At 38.6% G+C, this 18986-nt stretch overlaps 2 protein-coding genes across 2 annotated transcripts in view; both read right to left on the bottom strand.

Annotated features, from left to right (window-relative positions):
• Positions 1-10480, bottom strand: part of MFSD14A (major facilitator superfamily domain containing 14A) — a 55376-nt gene extending 44896 nt beyond the window's left edge. Inside the window, exon 1 of the mRNA XM_017547624.2 lies at positions 10246-10480. Coding sequence (XP_017403113.1) covers positions 10246-10329 — 84 coding nt within the window. The 5' untranslated portion in view covers positions 10330-10480. The remainder of the gene's footprint in view (positions 1-10245) is intronic.
• Positions 10481-10741: 261 nt separating this feature from the next.
• The window catches only part of SLC35A3 (solute carrier family 35 member A3), a 68091-nt gene continuing 59846 nt past the window's right edge, over positions 10742-18986 (bottom strand). The window contains exon 8 of the mRNA XM_017547636.2: positions 10742-10858. Within this exon, the coding sequence (XP_017403125.1) occupies positions 10798-10858 (61 nt within the window). The 3' untranslated portion in view covers positions 10742-10797. The remainder of the gene's footprint in view (positions 10859-18986) is intronic.

The raw sequence follows: 18986 nt of genomic DNA, 5'->3' as shown, positions 1-18986 counted from the left end.
AAAAAAAAAAAAAAAACCAAGGCTGGAGGTATCACATTATTTCACTTCAAATTATACTACAAAGTGATAATAACCAAAATAGTATAGCATAAAAACAGACACACAGACCAACAGAACACAATACAGAACCCAGAAATAAATCCATGCATTTTTAGTCAACTCATTTTTGATGGCACTGAAATATACATTGGGAAAAGGACAGTCCCTTAAACCGTGCTGGGAAAACTGGATATCCATATGGAGAAGAATGAAATTACACCCCTATCTCTCATCATGTACAATCAAATCTAAGACCTGAAACCACAAAACTACTAGAAGAAAACACTGGGAATACACTCTAAGACATTAGTCTGAGCAAATTTTTTTTTTCTTTTTTTTTGTTTTTTGGGAGACAAGAGTCTCGCTCTGTCGCCCAGGCTGGAGAGCAGTGGCGTGATTTCAGCTCACTGCAACCTCCACCTCCCGGGTTCAAGCAATTCTCCTGCCTCAGCCTCTGGAGTAGCTGGGATTAACAGGCACCTGCCACCACACCTGGCTAATTTTTGTATTTTTAATAGAGACGAGGTTTCACCATGTTGGCCAAACTAGTCTCAAACTCCTGACCTCAAGTGATCCCCTTATCTTGCCCTCCCAAAGTGCTGGGATTACAGGTGTGAGCCATGGTGCCCTGCCTAGATTTCTTCAGTAATACCTGAAAAGCACAGGCCACCAAAGCAAAGAGGGACAAAGAGTTAAAACATCAAGTTAAAAAGCTGCACAGCAAAGGAAACAAGAGACAAGCCACAGAATGGGAGAAAATATTTGTGAAATATCACTGTGACAAGGGATTAATAACCAGAATATATAAGGAGCTCAAACAACTCCTATAAAAAATATATATATTTATATTTATATTTAGAGGGGCATAAGACCTAAATAGACATTGACATACAAGTGATCAACAGGTATATGAAAAAATGCTCAACCATCATTGATTATCAAAGAAATGCAAATCAAAATGATAACATATCATCTCATCCCAGTTAAAATGGCTTATATCCAAAAGACAGGCGATAACAAATGCTGACAAAGATGTAAAGAAAGGGGACCTCTCGTACCCTGTTGGTGGGAATGTAATCAGTACAGCCACTATGCAGAACGGTATGGAAGTTACAGAACTATCATATGACCCAGCAATCCCACTTATGATTATATATCCAAAAGAAAAGAAATCAATATAAACAAGAGATATCTGTACTCCCAGGTTTATTGTAGCACTATTCAAAACAGCCAAGATCAGGAATCAACCTAAGTGTCCATCAATAGAGGAACAGACAAAGAAAATGTTGTACACATTTAATAAAAAGTCTGTGTGTTGAAAAGAAAAAGGAGGCTAAAAAAAATAATAATAAAAGAAGAAGAAACAGGACAGGCATAGCAGTTCCCTTCTGTAACACCAGCGCTTTGGGAGGCTGAGGCAGGAGAATACTTGAGCAGAGTTTGAGACCAGCCTGGGCAACATAACAAGATTTCATCTCTAATTTAAAAAGAGAGAGAGAAAATGTGGTACATATATGCAATACAATATTATTTAGCCATAAAAAGAATGAAATCATGTCATTTGCAACAACATGGATAGAAATGAAAGGCATTATGTTCATTGAAATAAGTCAGGCACAGAAAGACAAATTTTACATATACTCACATGCAGGGATTAAAACTTAAAAAGTTGATCTCATGGAAATACAGAGTAGAATGGTTACCAGAGGCTGGGAAAATAGCAGGGAGGCAGGGATAAAGTGGGTGCAAAAATACAGTTGGATAGAAGGAATATTTGTTGATGTAGTATGAGGAAAAGAAAAACAAAAAGAATAAGATCTGGTGTTAGAGAACACAGCAGGGTGACTATAGTCAAAAATTATTTATTGTATATTTTAAAATAACTACAAGTGGAATTGGCATGTTCCTAACACAAAGAAATGATAAATGTTTGAGGTAATGGATACCCCAGTATCCCTGATTTTATATATAAATTATATACCTGTATGAATGCATGCTTATATCAAAATATCAGATGTATCCCATAAATATCTGTATCTACTTTGTAGCCATAGCAATTAAAAAAAATTTAAGTTCTAGCCAGAGCAATCTGATAAGAGAAAGGAATAAGGAGCATGCAAACTGGAAAAGAAGAAATCAAACTGTCCCTGTTTGCCAATGATATGATCGTATGTCTAGAAAACCCTAATGACTCATCCGAAAAGCTCCTAGATCTGATAAACAAATTCAGTAAGTCTCAGGATACAAAATCAATGACACCAATCAGTAGCACTGCTATATTCCAACAACGCCAAGCTGAGAATCAAATAGAGAAATCAATCCCTTTTTACAATAGCTGCAAAAATAAATAAATAAATAAATAAAACACCTAGGAATATACTTAGCCAAGGAAGTGAAAGATCTTTACAAGGAAAACTACAAAACACTGTTAAAAAAAATCATAGATGACGCAAAGGGAAACACACCCCTTGCTCATGGATAGGAAGAATCAACATTGTGAAAATGACCGTGCTCACCAAAACAATCCATAGACTAAATGTAATTCCCGTCAAAATACCAGCATCATACTTCACAGAACAAGAAAAAGCAATCCTACAATTCATATGGAACCAAAAAAGAGCCCACATAGCCAAAGCCAAGACTAAGCAAAAAACAAATCTGGGGGCATCACATTACCGGACTTCAAATTATACTACAAGCTGATAGTTACCAAAACAGCACGGTACTGGTATAAAAACCGACCAATGGAACAGAACAGGTAACCCAGAAATAAAGTAAAATACTTATAGCCGGCCAGGCACAGTGGCTCATGCCTATAATCTCAGCACTTTGGAAGGCCATGGCGGACGGATCACCTGAGGTCAGTAGTTTGAGTCCAGTCTGGCCAACATGGCGAAAATTTCTCTCTACTAAAAATACAAAAAAAGTTAGCTGGGCATGGTGGCATGTGTCTGTAATCCCAGCTACTCAGGAGGCTGAGGCAGGAGAATCGCTTGAACCTGGGAGGCGGAGGGTACAGTGAGCTGAGATCACGCCATTGCACTCCAGCCTGGAGAACAAGAGCAAAACTCCATCTCAAAAAAAAAAAGGGAATAATCAACAGAGTAAATAGACAACCCATAGAGAGGGAAAAACTATTCACAGACTATCCACCTGACAAAGGACTAGTATCCAGAATCTACAAGGAACTCAAATCAGCAAGAAAAAAAAACAATCCCATCAAAATTGGGCAAAAGACATGAATAGGCATTTTTCAAAAAATATACAGTCAACAAACATATGAAAAGATGTTCAGTATCACCAATTATCAGAGAAATGCAAATTAAAACAAAAAGTAAAATGCATCTTACTCCTGCAAGAATGGTCATAATTAAATAATACAAAAATAAGAGATGGTGTGGATGTGGTGACAAGTAAACGCTTTTACATTGCTGGTGGGAATGTAAACTAGTATAGCCACTATGGAAAACAGTAAGGCAATTCCTTAGAGAACTAAAAGTAGAACTAGATCCAGCAAACCCACTACTGGGTACCCACCCAAAGTAAAAGCAGTCATTATATGAAAAAGACACGTGTATACGCATGTTTATAGCAGCACAATTCACAACTGCAAAGATATGGAACCAACCCAAGTACCCACTGACCAACAAGTGGATAAAGGAAATATGTTATATATACACCATGGAATACTTAGCCATAAAAAGGAATGAAATAATGGATGGAATTGGAGGCCATTATTCTAAGTAAGTAATTCAGGAATGGAAAACGAAATGTCATATGTTCTCACAACTGAGAGTTCAGCTATGAGGACACAAAGGCAAAAGAGTGATATAATGAACTTCGAGGATGCGGGGGAAGGTTCAGTGGGATAAAAGACTAAATATTGGGTACAGTATACATTCCTCAGGTGACAGGTGCACTAAAATCTCAGAAATCACCACTAAAGAACTTATTCATGTAACCAAAACCCACCTGTACCCCAAAACTATTAAAATATTTTTATAATAATAAATTTTATTTCATTTTATTTTTTTTTAGAGTCGGGGTTTCACTGTCTTGGTCAGACTGGTCTCGAACTCCCAACCTCAGGTGATCCGTTCGCCTCAGCCTCCCAAAGTGCTGGGATTACAGGCGTGAGCCACCCTGCCCGGCATAAATTTTAAAAATAAAGTAAGGCTTGAATGGAAAAAGACATGGACGCTGCATATACTTGTCCCTCCTGAACCATTCTATTGTTTCCCACAACTGGATGTAAGAAATGTATTATTGATTCTTTAAAAAAGCAGGGCAGTGGGAGGAATATTTCTTTGTTATAAAGTACTAGAAATGTTGAGAGCTATATTATATCCATATTCATCTCTTCTTGATGTACCCTGGCTGAAACTGTCAACTGTTACTTTGTTTGACTGACACAATTCAAAATAATGCTGAAAGACAACCAGAGCTCTTTATAATTTGAAACTTTTAAATAATATAAACTTGTCAGAATGTTACCCAAAGAAAGTTATGCTTTTTACTTAAACTTTAAACTTTCAGTAGCTGCAAAGGAGTTACATTTCAACTGTAGGTGAATTTCTGCAGATGGTATGATTATATTAGTATGCCAATCTTCTAACTATATGAGGATGAACTGGATACATACAGTAATCTGAAAAAAAAAAGCTGCATATTAATTTATCTCCAAACACACCAACCTACACTAAACACTGAACCATGGAGGTAAGGAGTTAAATAATTTATGATGCTGCCTGCCACACACCTGCCAAAGACAATCTATACACCCTGTTTCTAGACTTTTTGAAAAGCACCATAGGGCTGTGCACGGTGGCTCACACTTGTAATCCCACTTTGGGAGGCTGAGGCGGTGGATCACCTGAGGTCAGGAGTTCGAGACCAGTCTAGCCAACATGGTAAAGCCTCATCTCTACTAAAAAAAATACAAAAAGTAACCAGGCATGGTGGCACAAGCCTATAATCCCAGCGATTCGGGAGCTTGAGACGGGAGAATCGCTTGAACCCGGAAGGCAGAGGTTGCAGTGGGCCAAGATCGCGCCATTGCACTCCAGCCTGGGCAACAAGAGTGAAACCCCATAGAAAGAAAAACAGAAAGAAAAAGAAAGAAAAAGAAAAGCACCATGGGCCCTTCTCATATTTTGCATGCTAGCAACCAAAGGCTATTTAACAACTCTCTGGGTCTATAAAGGCCCTACATCCTGAGAGCTATCCTGCCACTACTTCCACCATCCTTGCAGGTAAAGAGTCCAAAGGGTCAGAGCTTCTGTCCTGCTTTTGAAATGGCTGCTGACTCCTATTTAATTAAAATCAGAGATGCCAAGAAAAAAAATGTGGTGGCTGGTCCAAAGGTAGTGAGTTATCTCAATTGATTGTTCACAGTCAGTTACAGATCGAACTCCTTGCTCTACTCTTTCCCCCCTTCTCACTACCGCACTTGACTAGTCTTATAAAAAAAAATAATAAATAAATAAATAAAAGAAAAATAAAAATCTAGGGCTCTGCTTATCCAGGGATATGCACTTCATTTTCAAATGATATACCAATTTTACTTTTTTCAGGTATTTCCAGCCATGCAATTCACATATGCCTTGCTTTCTATCAAATCTTTAAAGTCACTGTACCAATTCACTTCTGAAAGAATTATATATTTTCCACTTTGCCAGAGATGTAGTCCCACAATTGTATTGCCGAAATAAAGATATTTTTAAATGAGCACATTTTAAAAGAATAAGGAAAATTCCAATTTGAATAATGTAAATAACTCCTTAGCTCTTAGCCTCTAACAGGAATGCTTAAAAACAAGTGGTAATGCTTTAATAAAACAAAACAGAATTCTAGTATTCAAAAATGTCAGAATGTATTTTTATTTCAGCTGTCTTAAATGCCTACACTGAAATATTACATACATACCAAAATGTTACATACATTAAAATTTATGACTAAAAACTATTTTTTTTTTAAAGACAGAGTTTCACTCCATCAGCCAGGCTGGAATGCAGTGGTGGGATCTTGGCTAATTGCAATCTCGGCCTCCCAAGTTCAAGTGATTCTCATGCCTCGGTCTCCTGAGTAGCTGGGATTACAGGTGTGCGCCACCACACTCCACTAATTTTTATATTTTTGGTAAAGACGGGGTTTTACCATGTTGGCCAGGCTGGTCTTGGACTCCCAGCCTCAAGTGAATCACCCACACTGGCCTCCTAAAGTGTTGGGATTACAGGCATGAGTCACTGCTCCTGCCTTAAAAACTATTTCTATATATGGATGCTTTAAAAACAAATTAACTAATATGGTCACTTATATCAGTGAAGTAGTATATAGTATATGATTAAATACTGAATGTAATCTGTAGAACCAGGAGTACTATATACTGCTTCACTCCTGGCCTCAAGTGATCCGCCCGCATTGGCCAGGCTGGTCTCGAACTCCTGACCTTAGGTGATCCTCCCGCCTTGGCCTCCCAAAGTGCTGGGATTACAGGCATCAGCCACCGTGTTCAGCCAGTGTGGGTGGATCACTTGAGGCCAGGAGTCCGAGACCAGCCTGGCCAACATAGTGAAACCCCGTCTTTACCAAAAATACAAAAATTAGCTGGGTGCGGTGGTGCTCTTAAACTTTTCGAAAGTATGGACCTTTTGGGACTCTTCCAAGAAACATGCACAGCCAAAAGAAAAGTTTGCAAACAACTCCAGCGTGAACAGACCCAGGTTAAAAACTCCCAATATACTCTTGTGGATAAAAAGCTACTTGCACATTAAAGTAAGATTATTTGAGGAGTATCTCTATATAACAAAGGGGGAGTCTTTGCTAAAGAAGAAAACATATGATGCTTCATTTCTACTTAATGGAACTTGTGCTATGAGGGTCATTATGGTGTTGTAATGTAAAGCTTGGATGATGTCTCTGATTATCTGAGAAACAGATATAGAAAAACTGTATAGGACTTAAATAATTTTCATTGAACATGCTGCCATAACTCAGATTATTCTTGGTTAAAAAATAAAAGTCACTTATTTCTAATTTTTAAAGTTTATAATATATATTAATGTAGCTAAAATTGTATGTAATCAATAAAGCCAATCTTATTTTTATTTAAAAAACTCCCAGTCTAGAATCACACACCTTCATGTAATTTATTTTAATTGTGTCTCTCAAATAAGCAGGCTACTTGTTAGCTTTATGCTGGCCTGGCTTTTCATTCAGCTGAATGAAATACAATGAAATACAATTTCAAAAAAAAAAAAAAAAATAGTAACTTATGATTAATCTGGTCCATTTAGAAGGATTTCTTCAATCGTTAAAAACTACAAATTTGCTTTAATTTTTGGATAAATCATTAACAACTGTTACTAGTTTTGTTTATAAATATTTAAAGTGGCCAAATAGGCTTACATTTATGTCATTAGCAGAAGGACCAACAGAAAAAATTTTATTAACATTGTTGAAAACTAGAAAGAAATCAGAAGGGGTTCAAATCAGTACCACTGACCAGGTATGTGAAATATTGTTCACAACGTCTCATGTACTGGCCACAGAGCCTCAGACACCTGACTCTGAATCAAAGTCAATCTACCCACTGGTGGAACTTTCTAAAAACTCTGTAAGGTCAATAGCAATAGCACTAAAACATTCTATGATATGATGAATTAACGCACAAGAACAGAATATCTTGTGTGTTACAGAATAATAAAAAATGTCAATTTTTTCCCTTTCTTTAAAAATGTTCATAATAGTAGTCTGACCTATTTTAAGTAGAAAGGTAGACAAGCAATTATTATTTTACAATCATTTCTATGACTATAATAGTTATACTTTTTAAATTTAAGGCTGCGATGGATTAAAATACAAATAATGAAAAATATTCCCCTGACATTTATTGAAATATATCCTCTGATTATGTGTAAGAATAAACAAAATTGGCTGGACAAGGTGGCTCACGCCTGTAATCCCAGCACTTTGCGAGGCCAAGGTGGGAGGATCACCTAAGCTGAGAAGTTCAAGACCAGCCTGGTCAACACAGTGAAACACTGTCTCTACTAAAAATACAAAAAAATTAGCCGGGTGTGGTGGTGGGCGCCTGTAATCCCAGCTGCTTGGGAGGCTGAAGCAGGCAAAATCTCTTGAACCCGAGAGGCGGAGGTTGCAGTGAGCTGAGAACAGGCCACTGCACTCCAGTTTGGGGGACAAGAATGAAACTCCATCTCAAAAAAAAAATAAAATTCAATGAAATTCAGTAAAAATTCATCTAGAAATGTACTAGTACAAAATAAAAGTGTTTTTATCAGTTTAAAATCCACATACTAGGCCCTGTGTGATTCAAACATACAAAACAAAGCCCCTATTCTAAAGGAGTGCCCAATGCTCCTAGAATAGAGAAATATTAAGTACGTAAAGATGAGAAATTATAATAGCCCCCATGTTCATAGCCCTCAAGAAAAGTCTTTATTATTTGTTCTATGTGAAACCTATTGTTGTTGCAAACATTTTATTTTGTATCCTAAAGCAGGCTAAGAATTAACTGCAACCTTAATAAAGAACAGGACAAGAAAGTTTAAAAACAATCTTTTCCAAAACTCACAGGATTTGGAAAGAAAGCATCTGCTGTAAAGCAAATCAAACAAAACCCCAAAGAGAGATAATAAAATTGAACTTTCCAAGGAAAAGGAAATTGTGTATTTCTTAATCACCGTTCATTCTTACGTTTTGCAAAAAATACTCATCTTAAACATGACTTGGTCTTACAAAATACAATCCTTCACTGCCACTATTTTGTAGCTTTTATAAAGAATGTAAAATATTGTCTTTTTCTAAAGGTTGACAAAGGCAACAGTATTTTTCTCCCCACGTAGTTCTTACCTACTTGGTCAAAAGAGCTATGACTCTTCATAACCCATCTAATCAAAGTAATGTTTTAATTAATCAAGTTCAATGAAAAGAACTTGAGGAATTGCCAAGTTTCTTATTTCAATAAATGTCAAAGCTATGACATGTAATAAATTTGACAGTTAAACTAAAAATATATTCTGAAGTCATTACATATGTCCCAAGTTTTCTAAATTTTGGCATACTGACTGGGCCGTGTTCTGAAATGTCATTAAATGTCACGGTTTTCAAGTGAATTCAGCAAATCCTCAGTGGTGGCCTACTTCATTTAGTGCTAGCAGTTGATTAGGGCTCCAATAAAATATAAACAGAAATGGAAGTAACAGAACCATTTCTGCACACTTTTCAGGTAAGTGAAACATATATTATCACCTTTCCATTCTATTTCAGAACGTGTTATCAGCGGATGCAACAATTACCACAGAGTGTAGCAACAGAGAAATGTTAAGCATAAAAAAGTACAGGTTCTTTTTTTCTTTTTGCAATTAAAAATCCTACGTCCCCTGCTGGTTAACTGCAGCACACTGCATAAAGTTTACTGTGATGACAACTGTTTCTAAAAAGCAAATCTTTCTTCCTTTCAAAGTGTCTTCCTCAGATCCTTAGGTCATGATTGATTCCAGTACTTCTGATGTTAAGGCACACGGTGATGACTTTTCTTTGAAAACTAGTGGGTTCGAATCTAGGCCCCAGTGCCCTAGTGGCTGCCGTTATGCTTCCAACTCCGGGAAGTGAGGGAAGCCCACCTCGCGACAGGGTTTACCTACAGTAAGCAGCCGAGAGCCGGAGCAGCGACGCAAAGGGACGTGGAAACAGAAAGCGAACGTACTACGGGGCCGCAGAGGATCGCGGCGCCAGACGCAACACGGTTAGCAACATATGGGAGAGCAGGGATGGTTCCCAGACCCTTGACAATCGCAGTGACGGCTCCGCGGGGCCTGGCGGCGGCGCAGGCTACGCGAGGTTGCGGCGGCTAGGGGCGCGGCGGACCCGTGGTCCGCTGCGGGAGCCCGGCACATTCCCCACCCGTCGCGGAGGCGCACGTGGGGCTCGAGGCCGCACGGCCTGCAGAGGCGGCCGGAGCAGAGGGCGGCAGGTGCGGTAGAAAAAGAGGACGGGCCCCGGAGGCCACAGGCCCAAGCAGGGATGATTCCCGGAGCGAAGGCATGCGGATCCGCGAACCCAAGACACCTGCATCGCGGACGGGATGGGGAAATCGGAGGCGCCTAGAGACGGCAGTGATAGGATCTGAAGGAGAGACCGGATGGGGGCCCCGAGGGACGCTCGCCGGCGCGGAACTCAGCTCACCGTGCCTCCGTCCTTAATGATGATCTTCTTGGCCAGCATGATACTGCGGTTCGCGGCCCGTTTCTTCTTCTTCCCCTGGGTCATTTTACCATCCTCGATTCCTGGCGCTGCTGCAGCCACTCCCGGGGCGGCCGGCTCCAGCGGCGAGTGCCGTCCCGCCACTACTGCCGGGCCGAGCCGCTCCGGGCGCCCGCCGCCATCTTGAGGGCCCGGCCAGCCTCCGGCGGCGCGTCACAATCGTGCGATCAGCCGACAAACGCGCCCCGCCCCGCCCACGTGATGACGCCCCGCCCTCCCGTCCGCCGGCCGGCTCCTCATTCGTCGCGCGGGCTGCTGGCTACCTGTACGGCTCCGTGCTCCGCCTTCACCAGCTCCCTGAATCCTCACAACGGTTCTGGGCGGTTGGGGGTCGTTATTGTCCTCCCTCATCACAGATGGGGGAATTTGTTTCAAAAAGTTGTTACCTGGTCACGGAAACGGCTGATAAATGGTGGCACCGGAATTCTAATCAGAAGTCCTAAGTTATTAGCATACTCTCCAGCTGTGTTATAGTCAAGACAGGAACCGAAGGGAACCGTAAAGAAGAAACCATTTTCCATAAGTAGCGGGTAACCTAAGAGATAAAGATAAGGTGATGTTTCAGAAACAGTCACCCAGGCTGGAAGGCAGTGGTGCCATCATGGCCCCCTGCAGCCTCGAATGCCTGGGCTCAAATGATCCTTCTGCCTCAGCCTCCCAAGCATCTGGAACTACAAATGCACACCACCATGCCTGGCTAATTTTAATTTTTCTTTTGTAAAGACAGAGTCTGGCTATGTTGACCAGGCTGGTTTCAAACCTGGCCTCAAGAGATACTCGCTTCTCCCAAAATGCTGGGATTACAAGTGTGAACCCCTGCCGAGCCTCACCTACTTTTTAGTTGACATCCAACTTGAAACTCTTTAGAGAAAGTAATATGCTAGATTTTACAACTCAATTCCCAGGGACTTGCTTTGAATGGAATTAGAAGGCTGATAATTTATTGTGTGGTTACTCTGATTTTCATAGCCCCTGAAAGTCATAGTTAGTTATCCAACTATACCAATTTTATCAGCCTTATGAATTGGTTATTGTTCGGTCATTCAAAAAACATTTACTGGGTGCCTCTATGTGTTTTTCAGTATTTTATTAGATGCCAGGGATACATCAATAAATGAGAGAGTATTTACCTGCATAGAGCTTACATTCTAGTGGGAGACAGAGTTACAAAACAGAAGAACGGTAATTGCAGATTGCAGTAAATGCTATTGGAAATAATGTAGTAAGAGAAATTTAACACATACTAAATGTCCAGAATGGTCCAGGCTTTGTGCTAGAAGGGCTGCAATAATAAACGAGAGATCAGTCCTGTTCTAACGGGCCTATTGTGTATGAACTTGTGGCTTTGTCTGTGATTTGGGTTGTGAATACAGCTGGCCCTCAGTATCCTTCTGTGGATTCAACCATCCTCAGAATAAAAATATTTTTTAAAACCCCACAAAACAATAAAAAAAAAGTAAAAAATACAGTATGACTATACAGCATTACATCGTATTAAGTACTATAAATAATCTAGAGATGATGTATGTGGGAGGATGATAAGCAAATAACTATGCCATTTTATGTAAGGGGACTTGAGCATCCACTGATTTTGATAGCCATGGGAATCCCACAACCAAGTCCCACTCTCCTCCCGCATATGGAGGGATGACTGTATTCATAAACTTCACACTAAGAGATTGATATGTCAGGGTTCTTTGGTTAAGATCCACAGAAACTAACACTGGCTAACAAACTAGCACTTGCTAACATAAGCAAAAGGGAATTATTTGGAAGAATACTGGGAGTTTTGAAAATTAATGGGAAGGCCAAGAATCAGGCTTGGAAATAAGCAGAAACCAATGTTTGGAAAGTTCATGAGAACAGTTCATGAGGCAACTTAAAAGGGAGTGGGATTCCTCGGAAAGAATGGCAAGTGGCCAAAAGTAAAAGATTCCTAAAGAAACAAGACTGTATCACAGAATCCAAATCTCAACCCCACTGTGAACAATTTACTAAAGAAACTGCACTTCACCATGCTAAAAGAAGAGGGTCCTCTTTAACTAAAAACTGAGTAAGTCACCCACATCCCTTCTATAGAACCACCTGTTATTGCTGATTCAAGAAAATCCTACACATTTAATCATGAATAGAAAAGCCACCAAAAATACAAGACTATTAGAAAAAAACAGAAAATGAAAACTTTTCAATCAATAGAAAATACTAACCTCTAGAAAATATGAAGCAGAGGAAAATTATATACCACTCCAACACGAATATCATTTAATAAGTAATTGCAGATATAAAAGAACACAGCAAATAAAAATTTTAAAACTCAGTAGTAAGATGTAAAATGAGAGCTGATCAAACAGGCAATGTACTAAAAAGATTAAATAATCTAAAAATAAAAACTACAGGATTCCTGAGAGATACAAATAAAAGTAAAGCAAGAAACACAGAGAAGAAAAATAAAAAAGCTATGAGAACAAAAATGACATAAAAAGGATCGGAGACAAAATCATACAGAAAAAATTATCTGGGCCTCTAGGTAAAAATCAACAACAAACAAAATGTCATTTCCAAAAGGGAAAAAAATCAAGTGGTGCCACACTTCTTGATAATAACAACAAGCAATATAACACCGAAGCACAAATTCAGACAAACTCAAGGAAATGTTTGCCAAGGATTTTCTATGTGGCCAAGCTGTACTTTAAGTATCTAGGCTCCAGAAGAAATTTTAAACATGCCACAACTCAGAGACTATTGCACAGTACTTACAAGCCCTCCTTGAATACTCTACAGAAGAGCTTTATCCAGCCAAGTGTTGACTGGAGAGACTTCAGGTAAGTATCAGTAGGGTGTTAAATATATTTTTAAAATTTTAATTAATTTTATAACAAAGGTGGGGATTAGGATGGGAAAACAGTGTGTAAATATTATATGTTCTAATCAAATAGAAATAAGACAACTACAAAAAATATGGAGACGACTGGGTGTGGTGGCTCACACCTGTAAGCCCAGCACTTTGGGAGGCCGAGGCAGGTGGATCACCTGAGGTCGGGAGTTTGAGACCAGCCTGACCAACATGGAGAAACCCCATCTCTACTAAAAATACAAAATTACCTGGGTGTGGTGACACATGCCTGTAATTCCAGCTACTTGAGAGGCTGATGCAGGAGAATCACTTGAACCTGGGAGCCAAGATCACTCCATTGTACTCCAGTATGGGCAACAAAGTGATACTCCGTCTCAAAAAAAAAAAAAAAATATATATATATGTGTGTGTGTGTGTGTGTGTGTGTGTGTGTGTGTGTGTGTGTGTATATGTGTGTGTATATATATATATATATATATATATAAATATATGAAGAGATAATGTGTTCACCGATTGTCATGTAGATAACTACCATCATTTAAAGCTGTCAAATTAAATAGAAAAGGACTAGACAAGTAAACAGGGGACTCTAAATGCATTGCATAAAATGTTATCAGGATAAATTGTAACTAACATACAAACCTTTCTAAACATCCAAAGAAATTTTACAAAGACCCCATGTTGTGAAAGAGGCACAGTAAGTATAGCAATATGCATATTTGTTTGCCTTTTAGAAAGAAGCACATGAAAAATAAATCAGAAAACTAATAAAAATAAACACCTAAAGCAGATGATTAAAAATGAAGGGCTAGGTATGAGAGCCAGACTTCTGAGTATACTTTTCATATAAAACTTTTCTTTTTTCTCTTTTTTAATTTATTTGTCATTGTTTGTAGAGACAGGATCTCACTCTGTGGCCCAGGCTGGTCTTGAACTCCTGATCTTAAGTGATACTCCCACCTCAGACTCCCAAAGTGCTGGGATTACAGGCGTGAGCCACTGTACCTGGCCATGTTGCTAAATTTTAATTGTAAATGTTAATTAAAATTCACGATCTTTTAGAATTGTATTTCCTAGCTCTGTCCACTAAAATGGCCTAGAAACAATGACATATCAGTTACAATGGATTCTATAATAAATTCCATTCACTGGCTAGAAATCCAAAGAAAAATATAAATCCCACTCCCCTTAAAAGGAATAGGACTCCTTGGAGAATTAGCTGATAATCCAGGTTTGGAACAATACAAGTACAAGGTAAGCCTCAGATTTCTTGTGCCTGAAGCAAAAAAGGACTAGAAGACTAATGTGGTCATATTTAAAAAACATAAGAGCTAGCTTGCTGTGACTTCCACGAACTAGAGGCTCACAATATATATAAGCATCAAAAAGAACTGTGACCAATTGGCTATAATATATTAAATAATTTTTTAAAAATTCATGAAGACACAGTCATTTTTTAAAAGAGGGGCACTGGAAAAACAGGAAGGAAATATGCTTTTTTATTTAAAAAAAAGAATATAAATGAATAAATGTAGAAGAAATTTAGAGAATTAAAAAAAAAATGAATCACCATTTTGCACCCCAGTGTAATGAATGATTCAGTCAAGAATCATCAGCTGATGCTAAGCTGAATACCCCGGTGCCAAAACATTACTCCATAGATTACTAAGTGCGAAAAAATGACCTTTACAATGGGAAGAACTTTACAATAACCTTTACAATGGGGTAGTCATCATCTTAACCAAATAATCCATTACCAACATTAATAATGAGATAATCTGTACCTTTTAATGTGATACAATATAAAATCTGTGAAATATTTTTACCCAATACATTTAACCTGAAGGTAATCCAACCTAAAGACAACTTCCAGTTCAAAGGGCATGAAAGGAATAAAGGGAATGAATCAAACCACATAGATCCAGAATAGGAGCAAAGTAACTCTGGTCCTTCAAAAAGTACTATCATAGAGAGAAAAGTCTTTAGAGGTAGCATTTTGAGACTCTTGGTATAAAAAAGCCATTGGGGGTGGTGGTGTAGGAAGGGGACTTCTAGACCAAAAGAGACAATCAAATACAAAACATTAACCTTGATTTTACCCTGGTTCCAAAATAAAAAAGCCATAAAAAATCATTTTTGAGACAATTGGGAATACAGTTGACTCTTGAACAACAAACAGATTTGAACTGTGTAGGTCCACTTATATGCACATTTTTTTCAGCCAAATGCAAATGGAAAACACAGTATTTGCAGGATGTGAAACCCATCCAAAGGGTGGGCTGACTTTTCCTATTCGAGGTTTCCCCTTAAGGACTTGAGTGTGCCCAGATCTTGGTAAACACAAGGTGGGGGTTCTGAAACCAATCCCTCACATTTACAAAGGGGCAACTGTATTTGAATTTGAACTTAGATGAAGCGACCTGAATTAATTTAAATTTTATTAGGTGCAATAGTATGGCACTGAGGTTAATTAAGAAAATGTCTGCATCTTTAGGTCATGCATGCTGGAGTATATGGGGGTAAAATTTCCCAACAGAGATAAAGCTAGTGTGGCAAAATGTTAATAATGGTTGGATTTAGGTGGCAGACCAGCCTTTCAATTTTTTTGTATGCTGCAAAATGAAAAGCTGGAGAAAATTTAATTTAAAAAAAAGTTATTTAATAATGCCACATGTGTGAGTTCATGGAGGTAACCATGAGATTTTTAAACCTAAATTGGCACAATTTGTCATAATATGATTGAAGCCATTAAAATGGCAATATTATAAAAACAACATATTGAAAACAAAATGAAATTGGCACATGAGGGAAATTGAGAAAAATAATATGAAATAATGGAAATTTGAGGTATTATGTATATATAACATACAAAATAAGTGGCAAGTTTTAAAATTCTAGAATTCATAGCAATATGACTGGAACAGATATAAAATGAAACATGGGCATACATCTTTCATGATTTTCTATAATTCTATCATTACTCAGGAAATATTACCCTGCCTTGGCTATATTAAAAAGACCTATTGAAGCAGCATATATATATATAAAAAGCACTTAGCATCATCAATGCTGTAGTTACTATCCAAGCAGAATAAAATTTTAGCCTAAAAGGAAAAACTTAATAAACCTTATTAGAAATCATATTTGTACATGCAGTGTCTTTTTAAAAAGCAAACACACACACACAGACTTTGTTTAAAACACGCAAGTCTAATTTAGTACTAAACAAACCTCTTAAATACTCTACATTTAAAGCTGGGGTGTCCAATCTTTTGGCTTCCCTGGGCCACCCTGAAAGAAGAATTGTCTTGGGCCACAAATAAAATGCAGTAACACTAATGATAGCTGATGAGCTTTAAAAAGAATTGCAGAAAAAAATCTTGTAATGTTTTAAGAAAGTTTACGAATTTGTGTTGGGCCACATTCAAAGCCATCCTGGGCTGCATGCAGCCCGTAGGCTGCACATTCGACAAGCTAAAGTATATTTTAACAAATGAATTTTCAGATGATTGTCACAAAACACTGTAACACATCCATTATTCTTTTAAATCTTCGGTGAGTTCTACCTTTAAAAAGAAGCAAGTGTATATCTAGGACAAACTGTATATTTCCAAAAGAACATCATGTTATTTGTTTTAAAGAAATTACCTCTAACATTTTAGAAATCCTAAATGAATGAATGAAAATGAATGCACAAATGAAAACACCTGATTCTCAGGTCAAATGGAGGAAAATGTGATCCTAACACTAGTGAAGCCCTACTGGGAGCAAAAGTAACAACTGGTTATCAGGTTTTAGCTCTTCCTTATAATGGTGATAGGTAATGGCTAATTTAAAATTAGTTCAAAATTGTATATTAATATACAATACAGATAAAAGGTTTATAAACCATGTTTTAAATTTGTTCTTAAAATAGCATTTATAGTTGTCATTAAACATCAGAACTGAAAATTAAATGACAATACTATGCTCTCTCTATATATCTATATGTGTTTATTTTAAATACAGTATCTGATTATAAACATTTTTCCACACTAGATTCATGTTATGTTCAGGGTCATTTGATGGAAATTAAAAATGACAATGTATAAGTTAAAAGTCTCTGTGCCAGGTGCAGTGGCTCACTCCTGTAATCCCAGCACTTTGGGAGGTTGAGGCAGCCAGATCACCCGAGGTCAGGAGTTCAAGACCAGCCTGGCCAACCTGGTGAAACCCTGTTTCTACTAAAAATACAAAAATTAGCCAGGCATGGTGGTGGGTATTGGTAAGCCCAGCTACTTGGGAGGCTGAGGCAGAATTGCTTGAACTTGGGAGGCAGAGGTTGTACTGATCGTGATCGTGCCACTCAACTCCAGCCTGGTTGACAGAGACTCCATCAAAAAAAAAAAAAAAAAAAAGGCTCTGAAAATAATTGCTATGGTTTGTATTACCCTCATCAATTCAGGAGGATGTATATAGAGATGAATGGTTGTTGCATAGTAAGAAATTTGACCCATCCAAACAAAGTTCTGGTCTGTCTTTGGGAGGTCCCAGTGATAGGAATATCTTTATTATTCATGGTAGGTTCCTCAGACAACACCTGACAGTTTATGCTTAGAAGACAATCTATAGTGAGGCCCTGAAGTCTTGACATCAGCCAGATCTCCAGAGAGAGGCAGATGTTGGAAAGTGAGGACAACTACATGGGCAAAAAAATCAATCAACCATGCCAACTAATAGAGCCTCAATAAAATCTGGACACCGAAGCTTGGTGAGCTTCCCTGAATGGCAACACTATGTGTGTACCGTTAAACACTGTGGTCAGGAGTGGATAATACCTTCCATGACTCTACAAGAAAAGGACACTGAAAAGCCTTGAGTTTGGACCACTCCTAGACTCTGCTTTATGTGTCACTTCCTTTGGCTGGTTTTAATTTGTATTTCCTTTCTCTGTATAATAGCTTTCAGTAAGTTTTATATTTCTAGCCAGAACTAAGGGTGAACTTCAGAAACCCCTGAATTTTCAATGACCAAAACACTCTCAACCATAGTAGAAGCTCAAATCTTTGGTAAATGAAGGTAATTTATTTCTTCCTTGCTATTTTGTTTTCTGGAGTGTATATGTAATCAGTCCTGCCTTAAAGGAATTCTCTTTTAAAAAACAGTAAGACCAGTATGGGCTGGGTGTGGTGGCTCACACCTGTAATCCCAACACCTTGGGAGGCAGAGGCAGGCGGATCACTTAAGCTCTGGAGTTTGAGACCAACCTGGGCAACATGGTGAAGCCCCATTTCTACAAAAAAGATACAAAAATTAGCTGCTTGTGGTGGCACACACCTGTAGTCCCAGCTACTTGGGGGACTGCGGCTCCTGGGAGGATCACTCGCGCTCACGCTGTCAAAGCTGCAGTGAGCCAAGATTGTGACACTGCACTCGAGCCTAGGCAACGGGAGTAAGACCTTTTCTCAAAAAACAAAACAAAACAAAACAAAACAAACCCAACCAGTATGATTACTAATGCTAGTCACTATCAGTCTCTTTTGAAAGGCATATTGACCGGGAGCGGTGGCTCACCCTTGTAATCCCAGCACTTTGGGAGGCTGAGGTGGGCAGATCACCTGGGATCAGGAGTTCGAGACCATCCTGGCCAACACAGTCAAACCCCGTCTCTACTAAAAATACAAAAATTAGCCAAGCATGGTGGCACTGCCTGTAATCCCAGCTGCTAAGGAGGATGAGTCAGGAGAACTACTTGAACCCAGGGGGCAGAGGTTGGAGTGAGCTGAGATCGCACCACTGCAGCCTGGGTGACAGAGACTCCATCTCAAAA

This window comes from Cebus imitator, unplaced genomic scaffold, assembly GCF_001604975.1.
Source record: "Cebus imitator isolate Cc_AM_T3 unplaced genomic scaffold, Cebus_imitator-1.0 Scaffold199, whole genome shotgun sequence".
Taxonomy (NCBI): Eukaryota; Metazoa; Chordata; class Mammalia; order Primates; family Cebidae; genus Cebus; species Cebus imitator.
The sequence above is the reverse complement of the archived record's forward strand: the minus strand, read 5'-3'. Positions and strand labels throughout refer to the sequence as shown.